General features: G+C 42.1%; 1 protein-coding gene across 1 annotated transcript; it reads right to left on the bottom strand.

Moving 5' to 3' along the window:
• Positions 1-533: 533 nt before the first annotated feature.
• Positions 534-19,891, bottom strand: F10 (coagulation factor X). The gene is made up of 8 exons (XM_024219547.3): positions 19,713-19,891; positions 16,063-16,223; positions 13,687-13,711; positions 9,942-10,055; positions 8,490-8,621; positions 7,055-7,350; positions 5,654-5,771; positions 534-1,964 (listed from the first exon to the last, which is right to left on the bottom strand). The coding sequence occupies exons 1-8, from the start codon at positions 19,789-19,791 to the stop codon at positions 1,417-1,419; spliced, it is 1,473 nt and encodes a 490-aa protein (XP_024075315.1). The 5' UTR covers positions 19,792-19,891; the 3' UTR covers positions 534-1,416.
• Positions 19,892-21,353: the final 1,462 nt, after the last annotated feature.

The raw sequence follows: 21,353 nt of genomic DNA, 5'->3' as shown, positions 1-21,353 counted from the left end.
CTCAGGGTAGCCAACCAGGGGGCATCCTTTAGAGCCATACTGCCAGGAAGCAGAGAGCAGGTCAATAGGGGGGAAGGAGCTGGTGCAGAGACCCTAATGCTCCCATGGCTCATTATGTGTGTGGGTCAAACCCTACTTCAGGTGGAACAATTTGGTGGAAACTCCATGAAGGCCTCTGCTGCGGGTTTTATGTCAAATGGAGCAACTTACAGCTCAAAATGTTTGCTGAACAAAATTCAATATTTTGAAGCGAGGGAATGAAAATGTATTGAACCCCCATAATTATGGATTTTACAAATTAAACAAACAAATACATCAAAGGCCATAACAGAGTTTCACTTCTTTATAAGGCGCCCATCATCTTGTTATGTAATGACTTATTTTTAAGCTGAGGGAAAAGGCCCATATTTATTCTCCAACTTGGCATAAAGCAGATGCAGTATGTCAGACTCAGCTGTTTGGGAGGACACAGGCTTTTTCTAGTCTTCAAAGAGATTTTGTTCATATATATTTGCAAACGCTTATTTACTAAATAAATATAGATAATACTTTATTTTGTTGGTAAATGCAGATGTACAACAATATTACATTTCTATAGAAGTACTTAAAACATCCACATTAATACTACATTCATTTATTATTGTCCACAAAAGAAACAAGAGTGATAAAGTATTTTAAAAAGAGAAACAAACAGATATATGATGAATATATATGATTTCTTGATAAGGATCAAGTTTTTTTCTATTGACTGTACTCTAGTTTAATTTTCTAAAACCAACCGGACATTTTGTTTCTATGAAATACTCATTTATTTAGTATCAAATGTCAAAGATTTATTTGCTGCACAGTTTTAGCAATGAGGAACCTCTCTGCCTTCTTTAGCTTTTTAATGTGTGTGTATGTATGTGTGTTAGAGTCATTTGGAAGATTAGACAATTTGCTTTGAGGCCATAAGGCTTTGGAAATACTTTGTTTAATTTCAGTAATGTCCCACACCTATTTTTATATAAATGCTATTTTTACATTTGTCTTGTCTCTCCAACTCAAGTACTGTCAGCTCCGAATTTCATTATAACTGGACAGTGTTCATCAAAAAAAATCAACCCCACAACAACCCTAAGTTTCCTACTGACCAATTTGGAAAACTGTAAATCAGGAACCCAAAGTGGAATCTAAAAAACAATCTTGTTTCATGAAAGTCCTTAAATCAAACAGAGAATTGTTTTAAGTGCAAGTACGCATGCTGAAAACCATGTGTTAACTCATGAAGAAACAGTACTGTAACTCTCAAAGGAAATAGTAAGCTGTCAGGAAAGTATTTCAGCGGAAGTTCTAAAAGAGACTGAACTCTTAGTTATGAATCTGCTGAGTGTATGAAACATAATGCTAAATTAATGCTAAATTAATTTCATATAATTAAGAGTTTTGTCTAAATGTCCTGTTTAGCCAGCCTTGGAACTTTGACACTTTTGTATACACTCCATATTTGCCTTTCCTTGCACATCCTTCTCCCCAGCTGACTATACCAGTAACAAAATAGGTGTCCTTGTATTTAGTTACGTGTGGACCCCCACTATCTCCCTGACATGCATCTTTTGTTACATTGTCATAGCCAGCACAGAACATGTTTTCTGTGATCGCAAAGTTAGTGGTTTGCTTGCATGAATTTCTATCAATATAGGGGACTTCAAGCACTTTAAGTTTGTTGGATAACCGTCCAAGTTCAAAAAGCCGTCCAAAACCACTAACAGTTCCAGATTTTTGATTCATCAGAATTTCGTTAGCAAATGCTACATTAGGAAGGCATGCCGGGATAACATACATAGAAAACTTTATAGGTTCCTTTAATTTTATAAGGGCTATGTCATAATCATAAGTTGCCGAAACAAATTTACTATGTACAATCACTTTTTCCACAGAGTACATCATTTCAGTGTTTTCTTCCTTATCTCTGTCCACTTCCCCTGTGTGAAATCATTAAAAATATAATTATTATGAGACACAGTACAACAAATATAAACAGTTCCTAGAAAAACCAAACGCCAAACACTCCATGGCCTTGCACCTTGTGTAGTCTTTTCTACTGTGCAGATCAGATGGACAATCCTCCCATCCTGATTTGGGAGCATTTTACTTGCACTTTGCACAGGTATAGATGAGTACAGAGAGTGCTAAACAAGTGTCAAGTTAGGACCTTAATGTTAAAATGGAGATTTCATTTAGGAGTGTAATACAATGTTTTGTTCTCCATTGCCTACCACTTGGGCCATACAGGATAGGCATTCTCACAAGTGTGAATGGGATTTGGCCCTTTATTTGGTAACATTCAAAATCATTTGGAAACACAGCTTCTTTGTGTTTCAAATTTTTTTAACATTCTCGCCATCAGCAAAAAATAACAGCGTCCCACATATTTCAGTGTTGTTGCATGGGGTTTCTTTGGGAACTGGATGGGTTGGGACTTTGGGTTTGATAATGTTTGTAAATTTTCCAGCTTGCTGTTGTACAAAGGGTAGGATTTGCTTTTGTTGTAGAACTACAAACTGTATTTTTGGGTGCCTACATCTTGTGATGTGTTCTTTTTGAAAAATTAAAGCAACAACTATTGAACTGGTCATTTTTAGGCCTTTCCAAATTTGCAACATATTTCAGACCAATATCTAAATGTTGTCAAATATAGATATTATTACCACCTTGATGCTAGTTCATGAATTCTCCAAGATCTGGTCTACACACAAAGTTACATCAGTTGAAGTAAAGGTCTGATATTAAACTGATTTAGCTAAACCGGTGCATCTTTGTGCATGTACGCTCAGGTTTAAACCTGATTTATATAGGGTGCAAGCTAAACAAGTTTAAGTTAAGTCTAAACCAATGTAATACTGTCCACATGCAAAGTTGTATTAGTTTAGCCAAACTGGTTTAACATCACACCTTTTGGTGTACCTTTGTATGTAGACAACTCCCAAGAGAGAGGGGTTCATCCACAGTCAAGCCAGTTCTTCTACATCTAAGAAAGTATGTCTGTCAGACCTTGACTCCATATGAAGTCCTCTAGAAAGGAGTTCTACAGCTTTTGATCTTTCTGCCAAGATCCTCTGGCCCACTGTCTGTAAGTCTGGTCTGGGCTTCCCCAGCTGCAGCATTCCTGGGAAATATGACTGTCTTAACTGGCTGCAAAAATTCTCCAAGATAATCAACTCCTACTTTGTTGGTGGTTTTGTAGATTGGCATTAGGATTCTGAATTTGGGGCAGAAGCGAATGGAGAGCTGATATTTATGTAATGCCATGGGAACCTGAAATATGATTTTAATCATTTCTAGATAAACAAAGATATTATCCATTGTTTAATTTTGTTCACAGGGTCTTTATTATATATAAAGATGCAAAGAGAAAAAAGCCCCCATAAAAACCAAAACCAAAGATGGATAACAATGCAATAACCTAATTCTGAACTGACCACCTTTGTACTTTTCACGTTTTTGTGTGTATTTCTAAAGCACCTTTTGCCATAATATTTGGGGGCTCTTTTTATAATTTATTTAACAGAAATCAACATTTCTCAAATCCCTTCTCCCCAGCTTCCTCCAAATCTACTAACTGCGCAGGGCCCATCTCTCAGGGTACGGGGGGAGGGTATGGTAGACCAAACAGGAGTCAGTCACCAGGCGGTAACCAATACTTAGAGACTGGAGCAAGCTTTCAAAAAGAGCATTGTGTGTCCTGCATCACAACCTGAAGACGATGGGACTTGGACCCTGGCTCATCTCTGTCGGGAGTGAATTTCATAGCTGAGGGCTCTTTTGAGACTGCCTAGCCCCTATCACTCTCAGAGCATGTCTACACAGCAGCTGGTAGGGAGGTGTGATTCCCAGTTTCGATAAAGATAGAAATACTAGCTCTGCTTGAGCTAGCATATTAAAAGTTGTATCGTGGCTGCGGCAGCATGAGTTAGCTGCCTGAGTATGATCCTGCCTAACTCCTTGGATATGTACTCAAACCATCGCTCGTGCTGCCACAGCTACACTGCTATTTTTACTGTGCTAGCTTTAGGGTGACCAGACAGCAAGTGTAAAAAATCAGGACACTGGTTTTTTTGGAGGGGGCGGGGGGAAGGAAGTAATAGTTGCCTATATAAGACAAAGCCCCTAATATTGGGATGTCTGGTTGCCCTAGCTTGAGCAGAGCTAGTGCGTATATGTCTACCTGAGCTAGGAGTCACACCTCTCAGTGGCTATGTAGACATATCCTTCAATACCAGGGAGCTTTGAGTCAGCGCTCCTCCACTGATTGCAGCTGCTACAGAAGTTCATAAGGGATAATGTAATCTCTGAAAGAGCTGGGCTGGAGCAGAGCACTGCCTTATCACTATCACCTATGTAATATTTATGGCTTGCAGGAAAAATGAGTCTGTTCAGATGGGACAGACAATTCCTCCATTCTGGCTTTGGTTTAATTTGTAGCTACTGTTTTGGAATGGGCTGCTTCTTTTTCTTTACTCCTTTGAAGACTTTCGTACTGAAGAATCAATACAAGGTTTTAGAGTATGATCTAAATATGGTGAGGTGAGTGCTCTTTCTTGCTTTCTTTTGGAGAGTGTTCCAAGGTCTTGGAGGTGATTTTGTGTGTGAACTGGAGATTAGATACTGCTGTGCTGGTTTTTTGAAATACACAAGGATAGCTGCTGAAGTGGTACTCTCGAGTGCATCTCCAGTGTGATTGCATTATTTCTGCCAAGTCAGAGCAGCAGTCAGGGCTGGCTTTTTTGCCGCCCCAGGCAAAAAAAAAAAAAAAAAACACCGCCCCCCCCCCCCCCGACCCCCCCGCCCCCCAGCACCGCACCAGCCCCCGCCTACCCCCCCAGTGCCACGGCGCCGCTGAAACAAAAACAAACAAACAAAAAACCCTGAGCGCCCCCCACCACCCCAAGATTGGCCACCCCTTCCAAGGTGCCGCCCCAAGCACGTGCTTGGTCGGCTAGTGCCTGGAGCTGCCCTGGCAGCAGTGCCCAATGGTTTACGGTGCCAAAAATTGCAGATACTATTCTATCATCATAGTAATTTGACCTCTGTCCATCACCATGAGGAGATCACCCGTCAGTCTCACCAATGCAGTTTCACAACTCTCCTGTCAGCTTAGAGCGGCTACATGAGAGACCGTACAGCGGCACAGCTGCATCAGTCCAGCTGTGCCATTGTAAGCTCTCTAGTGCAGCCATGACTTAAGTTTCCTTTAGCTTAAACCTCATGCAGTTAATTCATCTTAACTTTCCCAAGCGTCCCAGTGTAGCTAAAGCCTGAGATTTCAGCGTTTCTGGCTGGTAAAGAGGGTGAGGTTTTGGAAAAGGCAATATTCTTAGTATCTTGGGGAGAGAAAGAAGGGGTAAAAATACTAGAACTATTGTTCTTTATCATGTCCACATAGTTCACCAACAGGAAAAAGAATTTCCACTGATGCCAGCTACAAAGTGAATCACTCATTTCCGAACCAGTCCAGGGACAAATTGAGGCAATCATGATAGCTGACAAGACAAAATGAAAAGCTATGGGGAAAGAGACAGAAGGCATCTCGCATATAGAGATTAGAGTACATATTGTTTGTCATTAATACCTGTTCTTATACTAAAGGAATAAAATAATAACAGTCACTTACCGACAACAACTTTAATGATTTTAGATTGGTTTATGCAGTGAGCTGCAGTAAGTATATAAAACTGGCTCAAAATTGTCCCTCCACAAAACCCTTCCTTGTTTTCATTTGTTAGAAGAGCCTGTAAGGAGAGAAAATGGGTGACTCCAGAGGATACAAAAACATAAGAATTCATAAATAGCTGGTTAAAATTAAAGCAATGTTTCCTTCATAGGTAATAGCTTTTTACATACTGTACATACATACAACTACAGTACATACCGGTGTGTGTATATACAGGCAGTGCTCGGACTTATGACAAATTGGTGGTTCCTGAGAATCGCATCGTAAGTTGAAAACATTGTAACTCAAATCCCATAGGAACACTGTGGGATCGAGCGTCGTAAAGTTGGAACCGACGTACAGTCGGAACAGGATGTCAATTTACAAACGTCGTAAGTGCTGTTCCATCGTAACTCAAAGGTCATAAAGTCGAGGACTGCCTGTATTTGTATCTGCCCAGCAACAGTATATATACACCCCTTCTATGCTTCAAACAACCCCCCAACTTCTCCAGCCATCATCAGAAGCAAGCTCCCTAAACACCAGGACACACCAACTCAAACTGGCACCAGATCCTGCCAGAACAACAGATGCAAAACCTGCAGATGCATCCCCACTGCTACAGTGATATCTCCCCACAACACACCTTTCAAGATCCACGGGTCCTACACATGCCTATTACAACACGTGGTGTACCTCATCCAGTGCACTAAATGCCCCAATAACAACTATGTGGGTGAAATAAGAACATCACTACTCTCTAGAATGAACACACAGAAAAATGATAATGGGCAAAAATACCACATCAGCTGTGGGTGAACACTTTTCACAAAGGGATCATTCTATATCTGACCTATCAGTCCTCATGCTGAATGGAAACTTAGACAACACATTCAAAAGATGAGCCCGAGGACTTAAATTCATAACTTTCCTAGAGACTAAAAATCACGAACTGAACAGAGACACTAGATTTATGGCTCGCTATAACAATCTGTAACCCACTAACCCCCTATCTCTCCCCTCGCCACCACCTTCAGCCCAGCATTTTTTGTTCCTTTCCCCCCTATGACTGGAGAGCTGTTAACGGGCCACCTCACCTTGAACGGTCCCTCGCAATATGTGTTAACTACTTATGCTAAACAATTTGTTCCAACTTGTGTTTAGCTGTGACACTCTGAGTATGTTTCCCAGACCTGAGGAAGAGTTCTGTGTAAGTTTGAAAGGTTATCTTTCACCAAGAGAAGTTGATGCAATAAAAGATATTACCTCACCCACCTTGTCTATCTAATATCCTGAGACCAACATAGCTACAACAACACTGCACATCTTTCTATATGTAAGATATAAAACATACAATTTTACCTGCCATGGACATTCACCAGGCAAGCAGTCATCACCACCTACTATCCTCGTGTGAGGATTTGGAGACACATTAGTTTTAGGATCAGTCTCTGTTCTATTGGGAGCTTTTGTTTCATTCTGAAGATGAAGGTGTGAGCTGTCTGTGATACTGGTGATGTTCTTGTGGCTTGCCCCATTGTTGTTATACAGTTCATTGAGTTTGCCATCTTGTTCACTGGGAACACTGCTACTGTTACCAAATGAAATCACTGACCTCTTTTTTCTTCTCACGTAAACTTTCCCACATGGGAAAGGCTCTGTAAGGACAACGACAAAAAGTTAATATTTGATGTCCTAACAATACGGTAACTTTAGACATTTAAATGTACACTAGAGTCCCTTCAGGACAGCTAAGTTGAGTGGAGAGTTTCATGGTTAGAAAGCTCATTATGTGACATTTCTTGTGCTTCTGTTCATTTGCAATGTCCAAGTACATTTATTGATGTTTGTTTTTTATCCTGAACAAACAATTTCAGTGCACTTTTTTTTAAACTTCCAGAAGCTCAGCATTCATAAGAAGCCCTAGAGTAAACAAATGTGTGCCTAGGAGGGAGGAAAATGATTTGTACGTAAATAGGTGTCACATTCAGTGTTTCAAATGTTTGAATAAATAATAGAGAGATGAGAAAACACTCTACAAATGACCAAAAAAAAAAAAAATAAGCGTAACAATATCCTTTTGCAGCTGAATCATTTACCCAGTTATCTTTACAATTGCAGATTCCATGAAATTTTTCAAGATACCAGCAGGGGCTTGGCAGATACCACAGAGCCTAAGACCAGATTGGACCAAAACCAATCGCATTTCTGTTGTCCTAAGGCTTGTCCACAGTGCTAAGTTTTATGCAAGTGCTCAATTTCTATAGAGACAATGCTGAGCAAACAATTTCACTGAAAGTATGCTTTCAAAATCTTTAAAATGAAATGTTTTCAATTATTTAAATTGTTATGATTATGCATCCATCCTTACAAAAAATGAGTATCTGGGCAAAGAGCTATATTTATGACTCATATGACTCTTTAAACATAGGTTGTTTTTCTTTAACTTATAAAGGATGTCATAACAAGCGCAATCATTTATACTGATTAAATACATTATTTTTTAATTTAAGATTAATAATACACAAAGAACCGAATACCATCATTGTATGTAAGCAGAGCTTGGTTGTTTTATAAATAATGTCAGTATATTAATATATAAGGTTAATCTATATTAGTATGACAATAATAGTTTATAAATGTAGTATTTTATGTACACTTTTTTTTTTTTTTTTTTTAAATGGAGCAAGCTCTACTTGAGGGAAAACTGTTTAAATGAGAAACAATTGCAAGTCTAGTTTTCTGTCACCATCAAAGCAATGGGAGAATCCATCCTTATCAGTGCATTGCTTCATACCTGTTGGAGTACAAGATTTTTTATCCGTTCCCAGAACATAGCCAGTAGCACAGGAGCATTCAACACCGTTTCTTACAGGGCTGCAGAAGTGGTCACAATCGCCATTGTTCAGCTTGCAGTATTTTGGTATAACTACATAAAAGACACATTTGTGTGAAAATGACAAAGAAATGGTGACTTTGTAAAGGCACATGCAGTTGATAATGCTTGTAAACTTGGGCCAGAGCCTTTGTCTTTTTGTTTGCAATGTTTCAAGCCTGCCTCTGGCAGATGCATTATTCCTCATGTTGCGATAGTGCCCAAAACGTGCTAGGCACTTTCAAACCACAGATGAAGACACTGTCTCTGCCCCAAAGAATGGATAGTTTAAAAAGGCAAACAAGTGGTGGGGGAAAGGAGTATAACATACAAGCAAAGAGATCAGGGTGCTGGTAGGCACGTTATTCCTCCGTTCCTCCCTCCTTGTATAATTCATATCCCTCATTGTTCTCCCAAAACCAATTCCCAGCTCAGTTTCAATAGCCTTCACCCTTCTCTCCCAGCATTTGATAAACATTATCCACTCGCTCACAAGATAAATAAATAAGTGGATGACTTTTTCCGTTAGGTTATGTCTACACTACAGCCTATGTTGGCAAAACCTATGTCGCTCAGGGGTGTGAATATTCCACCCCCTTGAGTGACAGAAGTTACACTGACAAACATTTGTGTGCACAGCGCTATGTTGGCGGGAGAAATTCTCCTGCTGACATAGCTTATGCCACTCCTGAAGGTGTATTTTTTATGCCAACGGGAGAGCGTCTTTACCAGATATGCTGCAGCAGTTCAGCTGTATCGGTACAGCTGCGCTGCTGAAGCGCTGTACGTACAGAGATATTGTTAGTTTCTTGTACCTGTCCCAATAGAAGTGGGTATTCAGGAGGGATTTAGATGAAGAGAGGGAACCCCAAGGAGCATGGGGTGCTCAGGAGGGTAGAAAGTCACTGAACTATCTACTGTAAATCATTCTCCCCTGATTTGCCTCTTCCTCCTCTTGCTAGTCAATAAGTGGTGTAATACCAGATGAATTGTATCTGGGAGCTCAAATAAGGTGTATTTATATTAGTTAGGTCCTGCAACCGTTACTCATCTGAGCATTCTTACTAAGTTCAGGCTGATTGTGAGGTAAGTATTACCCACATCAATAAGGGTTGTAGGACTGGGCACCTGCTTTGCAACATTAACAGAAGTTTTTGAGCATTTATTAACCTTATCTATTTGCGAAGACACGGTAGTTTAATGCCTTACTGCACTGGCCTCCTAAGCCAGGAATTGTTGGTTTCAAACCTGTCAAAACTTTCCAACCCTATATTCTATCATTTATTCCTTAACTCTAAGGAAATGAGAAATATTGTCTACCCACTGGCTCTTTGAATATTTCATCACCATCCTACAGTAAAAACAGAGACCTACCAGAGTCACAGTTTTTGCCCTGATATCCATCCAAACATGTACAAGTGTATGTGCCAATTCCATCTTTACATGTTCCACCATACTGACAAGGATTGGGTTTGCACTGGTCCCCGTCTGCAAAAAGAGGCCACAGCAGCTTTTAAGATACAGTATAAACATTTTCATTGAGATTTGAAGTTTTCCTGGATGGTGAATTTTGTTACTGTCCTTTTTGTTAGTTGTATTTAAAATGTTATCTCAAGATAACCCTGTGAGATATAATACTGCATTTCCAAAAGGGTCCTAGAGCAACAGTAAACAACGACATGTAGAATACATTCAGTTTAATATCATGCACTAGACTTATCAACATACACATACATTTTGTGCTGCTTTGACATTTGTATATAATGGATCATGTTCCGAACAAAACCAAAATGTTCAAAACTTCCCATAAACTGGAAATTCCCTAAAATTTTCATTTTGGAAACACCACCACATGGTGTATCGAAATGAAATATGCTCCCCGCGGACCCTGGCAGCCACTGACTGAAATTTACATGATTATTGCCAGTGTCACAGATGCCCAGCACTGAACAGCAGTTGTGAAACTGACAGAATTCCCATGCAACCCCACCACACAGATTGCCCCAGGCTGGGCAGCAGTCCACCGGGTGAGCTGTGGTTCAAACGTATGGTTCATTGAAAGTTCATCAAACCCGATAAGTTTCCGCAAAACATTTTGGGTTCCAAGAATTGGTATTTTCTGACAAAAGGCTGCTAGAAACTCCTGACCAGCTCTACTCACGTATAGCGGAGCACAACTCTGCCTCCTACAGAAAAGGCTTCAGTATTACTTCATTGTCAGAGAGTGCAACATTTGTGCTGAGGGTTGTGAAGGCCAGATAACCCAAAAGGTCTTAGGGGACACCCAAAATCTTCAGATAACAGGAGAGATGTCTCAGGAGTGTCCCCTATTCTGCTGGCATTTTTCCTTGTATTTACCTAGCAGTGGTATTGCAGTCCCCAAGTAATCAAAATCATGAGTCAGGCCCCTACAAAATCATGTGATTGGCTTAAAATTCATGAGATTTTAAAAAAATAATAAATTTGGTGTTCCTATTATTTACCTTCCAGCCATTGAGTCTTTAGGGGTCACATTTTCAAACTCTTCTCCACAGCCACAATGTTTTTTTTAAATAACTGAGATTTTTACCTAATCACGTGACTCCAGGAGCTGGGGTTTTAAGAAAAACACCAAATATTGTGACAGTTGACACCTCTGCAGCAGGGAGGTGAGAACAACCAAGAATATGGGAGTAGTGTGGTATAGCTTTAGCTAAGGTCAAGTGATAAATTACCTCCCCTCTGTGCCTCTTTGAACTTGGGCTGCCACCATTATTCCCTGTCTTCCTCTCCTTGGGCTGCCTCCTTACAGGATAATCAGGAAACCAGCTGACTCTCTGGCTTATTTGTCACAGGGTCATAACCACAGCTAACTTGTTTTCCATGCTTAGGGTGTATTTTCACTGAAGAGTTAGCCTGGGCTATAGCTTGGGTGTTGCCACAACCCTCGTTCTGTCTACACAGAAAAACCTCTAACTTGGTCCTGAAAGTGTTTTAGGCCTTTGCCAGCAGGCATGACTGAATATATAGGCTTGACTTGAGCTTGGGTTTTGCTTCAGCCCGGGCTGGCAACCCATCTACTTTGCAGTGAGAATGCAGGCTAATCAAACCCAGGTGCTGTTGGATCTCCAAGCTTATCCACAATTTTACCTGGGCTGTACTTTGTCTTCTACCTCCCCCCTCTTTCTGCACTGTAAATCACCTACACTGGCTCAGCGTATTAACCCTACATTAGTCTGCTCCATTTCCTCTGCATTTCCACTGTGTTGGAACTGAGATGCAGTTCAAGAAATCTTCTTCCTGCACCGCCAGTTGGCCAGAAGCTGACACTGGCTTTCTGGTAAAGATGTGATAACAGTAAGACCCATGGTTTGGGGAAATGTACCCCAAATGACACTTATGTCTAGCTGACAGGAAAGAACCAGAGGAGCAGAGAAGTCAGCCTGGTGCACTACGAATCACTGTTGTGGTTTGCAGAGTGAATTCCATAATGACATTCTTGTTAAAAGTGCCTGCTGCCACATGCTGTTTGCTTTCCCTTTCAGAACTGTCTGTATCAATGAATAGCTCTGCTTGAAAGTTATTTGCATACAGTATTGTTCTCATATCACTGCCAGACAGCAGCTCCATGCGAGGGGCAGAGAGAGAGCATGCTCACCCTGTAAATGAATTCATAGAGCAGCTCATTTAATGCACGCTAAGAACCATGGAATATCCCACCAGAAACCCATCCCAGCACACGGGTCTGGCACAGTTGGTGCCATGCACTGGGGATGCTCTACCTGGTCTAGGCTACCTTGGGCTAACTCTGCAGTAAAGACATAAGTGTTGTCCTGTGTGTGTTGGGGCTAGGGTTACTACCTTTGAAATGCAAAAAAAAGGTAACTCCCCCTCAAAGGAAGTCTGTCTCAACCCCAACCACAAGGCAACTCCGCAATCCCCCGCTTCTACAGTCACTTACAATATCTAGAGAGAACACACACAGATAAGATTGATCACATTGCACGTCTCCTTGCTCTCACATGACTCAAACCCCCTCTCTCACACATGCGCGCTGCGCTTCCATGTTGGTGGCCAGAGAGCTGCCATATTTTCAACAGTTTTGATCTGTTATTGCTTAAACTGCGCAAGTGGGAACACTGCAGCATCTTTAGCTGGACACAGAAAGCTTTAACATTAGATATCCCAGCGTATTGTGATAATAATGTAATTCTTTAGACCCACGTAAAAAAAAACCCCAACAGATTAAATTATTTTTCTGGAAACTGGCAAATCCATTAAAAAAAAACTTGGCCAGGCCGGTCAAATACTGGCCAGGTGGTAGCCCTACTTCGGAGTGATGAGGAAGGCCAGGTGCTTCTTTGACCTCATGAAAAAGACCCTTGGAATTGGGTAGGGGACGGTTTGACTCGGTGAACAAAGGAGAGGAACGATAGGGTGCAGGTGGCAGCAGATGGAGGAAGCCAATGGGCTCCTTTTAAAATCAGGAAATGTTAAGTAGTGGTGTCCCAGGGCTTGGGAGTGGTGTGCGTGTGAGATGTGTCCTTTAGGTTTGAATTTGGGGAACTTGAAAGTCCAGACCTAAGCAAAAGAGCCAATTTGCTGCGAAATCCCTGTGTACCGGACTCCATGGTCCCGGTTTAATAAATTACTAAATCAGTAATGGTCACCATGCAAATACCATTGCAAACTGAAGCTTCTAGGGGTCACACAGCTGTGTTGTTTACTTATCATCCAACAATTTTTTTTTTTAATAAAGTGTTTCTCTCTCAGGGCTTGTCTACACTTACCGAAGGATCAGCGCTGCGGCGATCGATGCATTGGCAGACGATTTAGCGGATCTAGTGAACACCCGCTAAATCGATCACAGATCGCTCGCCCGTCAACTCCTGTAATCCACCTGATTGAGAAGAGTAAGGGGAGTCGACGGGAGAGCATCTCCTGTTGACGTCGCATAGTGTGGACCCCGCAGTAAGTAGATCTAAGCTACATTGACTTGAGTTACGCTATTCAGGTAACTCAAATTGCGTAGCTTAGATTGACTTTTCCCTATAGTTTAGACAAGGCCTCAGTGTCCAATATGTTGTAATATATTTTCTCTGAGGTTTAAGAACAAAGTACAATTTAAAGTATTCCTTACCTATATATTTATTCCAGAACTCATCCTAATGGGGAAAAACAACAGATAGGCAGAGATTAGTGAATCAAACTCTAACACAGAAGCTTTCATACAAATATACTAAAGATAGTTTTGTTTAAAGACACAGTTAAAGTGGAACTTCTTAAGTTGGATGTAAATATAGGCCCTTGCAGTACAGTGTTCTACTTTAACTGCATCTTTAAACAAAACTATGAAGTCTAGACATTTTTGTATCAGTGACAGTTTTGCTACTCAGCTAATAACTTGATCCCAGAGGGGGTTTTAAGAAAAAAACCTACCAGCTATAGGGAGAATTGGCAACTCTGCAATCTATGGTGGGAGAATAGGGCCCTGGTGATGTTTTGTGTCTCAATCAGCTATGATCTTATTTGAAGTTAACACTGAAAGAAGGCAAAGTGCTATTTTTTTTCCTCTTTCTCTCTTGTGGCCTCTTTTCTTTCAGTTTTCCTGGTTAAATATATAGCTTATCATATATTGCTTCTTGTAGATGTTCACCACAGCTGAGCTAACATTTCTTAATTAGTCCACTTCCTAATATTTTGTGAATTTCATAGTGCAACCCTAACAATGCTTTAACAGACCTTGTTGCCTTAGGAGAAGAATAGTTATAAGAAATGAACTTGTTTGACTTCATGGACGTTATTTGAATCCTGTGGTGGAAAAATAGGGCTCTAATGCTCAAACTATACGGAAAAAAGTGACAACAACCCATGTTCAGGTCACAGTCAGCCTGAAGATTATCCCGTACACACCATTTACAATCCATACCCTGTACCACAATCTTCCCTTAAAATTCTCCCATGCCCTATAGCTCAGAGCAGACTCCCTATTTTTTGCCAGGGATACAGTATAAAATGTGGGAATATAAATTTTACATCCAAGTTACTAACCTTCAGGCTGTGTGGCTCTGCTGTCTTGATTTTTATCTCACTTTCTATTCCATCTTGCCTCTGCCCTCCCCCTAGTTTCTTTGTGCTCCTCCCCCAATTCCTCCTCCACCTTTCAAAATACATCTCCCCACCAAATTTCACTCTTTGCCTTCCAAACATTTTGTGTTCCCTTCTCTAGTCACACCAATCCCCTGAAGTCTCTCTAGTCCCCATCTCTCCATCCCTCCTCTTAACTCCCACATCTGTTTCCTGCTCCTTTGCCTTTCTCATTCCTGGTTTTCCCACTTCTGGCCTCCTATTTCTTCTGGCTGGCTGGTTCAGCCTTCTTCCTGCTGCCAAGAGTCAGGGCAAGGCTGGGACTCAGAACATAGGCTCTAAAACTAGCGCTGGGATAAGCTTCCTCTCTGGTGAGAAGGGGACATGGACATGGACTTTTCAAGGCCAGCCTGGTTGATAACCTTCCTGCTGACCAAAGGAGTATATTCTTCTAGGCCTTCCTTCATACTGTTACAGCTATGAATGCTGACGGATGCTTCTGCAGCCGAAACATACCTCTTCAAAGCTGGCAGACCTGCCTCTTTCCCACCCACTCTCCCTCTCCAAGACCTAAGGGGACGCTTTGTTTTTGCACAGGCAGAAAGCCAGCAGGAGAGTCAGAGTATCACATAAGGACACTGAAAGGAGGTCATCATCCAGTATAGTCAGTAAGCCAGGCTGACAAGAACTGCCAGTAGCACCGACTACCTCAATTTGAGCCCGTGAAAAGATATCAGATCATCCAGTCCAGCCTGCTACAAGGTCCCTGATCCTCAGCTGACGAGCCTCAGCGTAAGTTAGAGCTGCGCAGCAGCAGCTTTAGCTTACACCACAGACAAGTTCCACGTGGAATAGCGAATCCAGCCCTTAAATATCGGAGATGTACCAGGCACCTTGAGATAAGTTTGGTTAATATCATACGAGAACTTTCTCCTCGGCAGTGGTTGCCATCTCAATCAGCCTTCTTGTACTCTCTCCATCTCATTTCAAATCGCATCTGAAAACATCAGTTCTGCCTGGCCTGTGCTTCTTAATGCAGAAAGGGGCTCCACTCAACACATGCAGAGCTCAGGAGGGGTTGAGAATCCATCCTTGAAGTATTTTATGCTAACAGTGTTAGAGATGCTCTAAGTAGGTCACTGTCTAAACTAAACAGATCAGAACCATGTAAGTGAACAGGCTGCTTTAACATGATCTGATCTGGCAAGACCTGAACTAGGACTTGATGCCTTTTCAGATGTTGTACGTTTCACTCTACTCCTCTGGTGTTATAAAACCAAACTTTGCCATTCTGCCCACTTCTAATATTTAAAACAGAAAGAGCTTGAAATCACTCTGTGGGTTTAATGCTCAAAAGTAACTAATGATCATAGGGGCCTTTCACTTTGGATGATGAAGGCCTAATTGTTTCATGTTGATTTGTCCTTACTGTTTTCTCTGTGTCTTCGAAGGCTTCTCTGGCTTCTTCTTTTGAGCAGCGTTCCTCATAACATTCTCGTTCAATATTCCCTTTCTTCAGCTCCTCCAAAAAGGAATTAGCACGCTTTGTTCTTCCCAAAAACTTGTTTGCATTTTCTTCCTGCAAAAACACTAAATGGAAAGGAAACAACATGTTTCATTTTAAAAGTGATGGCAAAGAACTTTGTTAGAAAGGATTCAATAAGTTCAGTAAAAAAGAAAGAAAAAAAACACATAAACCCTAATCTATTTCTAGGCACCATTACCCCAAGTAGAAGAAAAGTTTCTGGCCCACATTTATCAACTCCTTATGCCGGCAAGGTACATCCCTCCTAAAAGCCTGTTCAAACAGTTGCCCTTTGACAGGGTGTGGATGGACCCTGAAATTCTGTCTTACTTCACTTAATCTTGAAAATAAGAAAATGCAAATCACTGCTTACGTTTTGCTCGTTGATACCCCGCTCTAGCACCAAATAAAGTCTCCCACACCCGCCAGGGCTGTATGGCCCCAGCCAGGTTTCCCACACAGCAATTCCTCCTGGCTGCCGGGGGCTGCTGTGGCACTGACAGGCAGGAAGACCATGACCACCTGCTTTGTTCGGAAAGCTGGTGAGCAGCAGCAGCAGTTGGCCAGGAGGTGGACGGGACAGGGACTCCAGGAGGGACAAAATGGTAAGACAGGGATTCAAGGAGCTCATGGGTGAGACTGTTCCAGGAGCCTCCCTGCCCTCCCTCCCAGCCAACACAATCCCCAAGACTCCAGGCTCCCACCTCCCCATCTTCCCAAATGCCCCTGTGCTGCCCCAGGCTCTCATTTCAGACCCAATAACACCCCAGGTTGCCCTCAGTACTATCCCCATCTAATTGAAACATGTCAGGGTAAGGTGATTATAATGGCATTCTGGTATTTAACTAACACTGGCTACATATGAATATTGTGTCTAGCGCAGGTGGGGCCTGAGCTCATTTCTTTTAATAAGAGCAGGGCATGATGTTAACAATTTGAGAACTGCTGCCCCATAGGTTAAAAGGGCAGCTGCTATTGAATTAAATTGGAGAAGCAGTTCCAGCAGGTCCATCTCAGCCACTTGCATGCAAGAACAGTGCAGTTACTTCCAGCAGAGGGCAGCAATTCATGCACACAAATCATTATATTAATACCAGAGTCAAAAATCCCACCATACAGGGATAAATATTGAGTATACTAATCATCATCAGTTACTGTGCTGTAAACGCTGACATGCTGGTGGGTTTTGATAAAGATACTGAACTCAGAAAGAGTGTTTTTCACACCGCGGGTCAGTGGCAGAGTTGGGGCTAGAACCCAAATCTTATAGCCTCATGCCCTATCTAGTGGACCATGCGGCCTCCCCTTGGCACAGAACATGCAGTTCCTGGACTGTTTTGTTGTACACCTGATTATTATTAATTAATTGATGATTTTTATGAACTATGCACTTTAACGATCACTAAGGGAAATAAAAGGTTGTTACAAGGAGGGAGAACAATTGTTCTCCTTAACCTCTCAGGATAGGACAAGAAGTTATTGCTGCAAGGGCCGTTTAGGTTGGACATTAGGAAAAACTTCCTGTCAGGGTGGTTAACCACTGGAATAAATTGTCCAGGAAGGTTGTAGAATCCCCGTCATTGGAGATTTTTAAGAGCAGGTTAGACAAACACCTGTTAGGGATGATTTAGATAGTACTTAGTCCTGCCATGGGTGCAGGGGACTGCACTAGATGACCTCTCTAGGGCCCTTCCAGGCCTAAGATTCTATTAATTAGATTTGAGACAGTTGGTGTTTTGTTTTCAGGGGAAATGGCTGGATCAGACCCAGAGGGCCAGATTCTGCCAGCGTTACTCACATTGGGTAGTACCTTACTGCTGCATGGATTCCCATTGATTTCAATGGACCTACAGCCAGGATGAGGTCTAACTCTTTGTAAATGTAGCTGCGAGTGTCTGGCTAAATGATTTACAGCTCATAGTTCACTCATTATTTTGCTTATCCTTAAATTAGTTTTCCTGCTCTGTGAAGTTCTGAGGAAGTGACAGGAGGCAGCAATGTAATAGTGTGGTTTTAATCTCTAAATGTTGCCACACCGATTATTACAGCTAGGAATGGAGTGTTTATGACCCAGCCTGTTCTGTCTGTGAGGCTGGTCTCTTGCTTCCCTAAATATTCCTGCCTCAGAACATAGCGAGCTGTAGGATGTTTGCCTGGTAAAGCAGAACAGTTGAGAAACATGCAAAGAGGGGTTTTTGGGAATCTAAACAGGCTGGCAAAGAAATCGCTCCAGGGCAGAATCCTTGGAGGATGATTTTGTACTTAGGAACTACTGGGTAGTTGTTTGTTTTAAGCAGTGCTGCAGTCGCAAACAAGCCAAACACAATAGCACTGAGGACTTAAAGAATGGATAAAGGAAAAGCAAACTTTCTGGTCTATTTAAGGTCCCCAGGATGGCCCCCTTTCCACAGGATCTGAGCACTTCAACTCTAATGTATTTATCCTCACAAGAGCCCTGTGTGATAGGGCAATGCTATTTTGCCCATTTTACAGATGGGGAACTATGGCACAGAGTGACTTACACAAGGTCACACAGGGAGTCTGTGACAGAGCAGGGAATTGAAGCCCCGGCTTCTGGAGTCCCATGCTAGCTCCCTCTGGCCTCATTTGATTTAGGAAACTATCCACCTACTTGGCATCTCGTTCCCAGGAAGTGCAGAGGATGTACATTCCTCACAAGATGGTACGGTAGCTTTGGGGGCATAAGCAGTTTGACACTAGCCCTTTTTAAATTAAAATATCAATAACAGTAAACACTAAACCCTAAAATGTCTGTCTCTTCTAGCTCTCCCCTCTCCCCCACTCTTATACAGATCTTTATTCCTTTTCCTTCCCACCCCAGCTCCATTTTAGTTTTTGTCTCTCTTTTCCCTGTAGTGTTCTCTCACAAGCTTATCTGCCTCTCTTCAGACTCCTTTTCATAGGCTTTGAAGAAGTGGGGGAGCCAGGGGAGTAGAGACTTCCCTTTCTACTGACTGGAGCTGCATCTCATTTCTTCTAATTGTTGGTTTCCTGCCTCCACTCCCCCATGCATCTCCCCCTCTCCTGGGCTGGAGGGAATTTTCCCCTTCCCTTTTATGTCTCCATTCCCCCTCCTTGAGGCTGCTGGGTGGAAGGGGGCTACCCTCCCTCCCACTAGCTTCTGGGTTGAAGGGTAGTTTTTCTCCAAGATGGGAGGGGTTGTTTTCTGCCTCCCTCATCGCTGTGGGAAGAGACATTTCCTCTCTTTTTTCTCTTCACCACAGACAGTGTTGTATCTGCAGGTCCTGCCCCTGCCCCACCCTTATCTGCCCCACACCTTGACTGGGAAAACTGAAAGTATGTACATGACTTAAAACTCTAGGCAAACCAGTTCACAGCGACAGTACATGGCGCTGAAACCGATCTCTCACACACTGCATGTATGAAACACCAACTTGTAAGATGTCTGAGACACTCAAGCATAGGGGGGGACTCCCCTTGGCTTACTCTGCTCCTGTCCTGCCACGTAAGAGCTCATTCCTCATGTAAAACCCCAAACCAGCCTCACAGGCAAAAAGTCAAGATTCTCTTACCATTTCCTTCAGCTTGCAGGAGACCTGCTAGGGAAGTGGAAAGCAGTACGAGGAGCAACTGGCCAGCCATGACACTCATCTGTAGAAAACAGTTTTCTCTCTCTCTCCCCACACTGCAGGGCTGTCACTGACCAAGGTTTAATCAGTACCAGACTTCCTGTTATGTGCTTTACTGTGCTGTACTTCTTATCACAACAAATAGTGTTTATGCATCTTTGGACGTGGATTGTCCAACTCAACGTGCTGATTGGATGGTTGGGCCTTTCTTGGCAATGTCAGAGACAGAACTGAATTAGAGAAATCTGGAGCCCTAATAACCCCAGGAAAAATAAAATGTTCTTCTGCTTACCTCTGGCCCTGACATACAGGAAGCAGGGAGCTGACTGTATTTATGGGAATAATCACCTATAGATTTCCATGCAAGGAACACTAAAGGGAAGGAAGTCCTCCCCGAAGCACTTTTCTAGGAAATGTTGCATTTTGAATCTAAATTGAAAACATGTCCTGCAGGGTCTTAGCAGTGTTTGTTGCAGGGTGCTTATTCACTAATTAACATGTTAATTATTCCAAAGTATGTGCACAAAAGCCTAGGATCCGTGTGAGCTGTTGCATTTCTATTGGTTAGACGGGGTCTGAGTACAGACTGAAGAGGAAATGCTGTTGCAACTAATTCTCTAATCTGCACGTCTGCTTAATTATATGCTCTGGAGAGAGTGATGCAGAAGAAGAGCTGGGGATGCTGGAGTAGATGAGTTTTTAGAAGCTGGCTATTTTAATCAGAAAACTTCTTGGAAACCTTTTATGTGTGCAATAAAAGCTAAATATTTTTGAAAGAAATCTAATTGGGTGCTTTGTAATTTTCCAGTACAATAAGACAAAGCTTTTATAGATAGGCTATAAGTAGCCTAGAGATGGAAAGGATCTATTAGTAAGCAAACTGAGTAAAAATGACTGGGATGGCAACAATATAGCCATAATTGGCTATCTGAATAAGGCTGAATATTTACAGCTAATATTCATGATTAGATGGTTTTGTTTAATAGGCCACTGTTGTCATCCATGCTAGCTGCAAGAGGTGTGCAGAGCTAGATTTGTCTACATTGGGTCCAACGCTCCCACTGCCAGGATCATTTGGCAGGAGATAAAAGTGCCCCCTCCCTTCTCTTGGTCCAGTGGAGAGGAAGGTTGAAGAGCTCAGTAATTCCCTGACTCCTTTGGAGTCTAGAAATTGACCCCCTTCTGAATCAGACCCTGAGGTGTCCACCCAGTTACCTTTAGTAGTTTTCAGTTGCTTTCTACACTCTTCTCTTCCAACATCTTCAGGGTGAAGGACTGGACCCAGCTGACCCATATTCAACAACTTCAGTATTTGGGGCCAGGGGAGTAGCAGGTAGACCTGTTGCCCCATCCCCCAATCCAGGAAAGGATCTTTTAAAGCGAAGCCCTTCCTTCTGTTCTCCAGCATCAGGAGTGGAAGTGCTATAGCTCCCCCAGAGTTTGTTGGTCCTCAAGGAAATCCCTACTCTTGGCTGTGCAGGATTGTTTCTTATGCTTCCTCACTTATTTTCTAGACTTTTATCCAGTCAAGCTTTAAATATCACAAGGGATGGGGTTTCCACTACATGCTTTGGGGACTATTTC

The sequence above is a fragment of the Terrapene carolina genome, unplaced genomic scaffold, assembly GCF_002925995.2.
Source record: "Terrapene carolina triunguis isolate 2854851 unplaced genomic scaffold, T_m_triunguis-2.0 Scaffold21, whole genome shotgun sequence".
In the NCBI taxonomy this organism is placed as follows: domain Eukaryota; kingdom Metazoa; phylum Chordata; order Testudines; family Emydidae; genus Terrapene; species Terrapene triunguis.
The sequence above is the reverse complement of the archived record's forward strand: the minus strand, read 5'-3'. Positions and strand labels throughout refer to the sequence as shown.

Bases quoted from the DNA above. Each gene is read 5' to 3' on its own strand.
- F10 (XM_024219547.3), bottom strand. From the start codon at position 19,791: ATGAGTGTCATGGCTGGCCAGTTGCTCCTCGTACTGCTTTCCACTTCC. The intron at 16,224-19,712 runs GTAAGAGAATCT...CTTTCCATTTAG, and splicing joins CCTGCAAGCTGAAGGAAATG to TGTTTTTGCAGGAAGAAAAT. The intron at 1,965-5,653 runs GTAAGTGACTGT...GATTTCACACAG, and splicing joins AATCATTAAAGTTGTTGTCG to GGGAAGTGGACAGAGATAAG.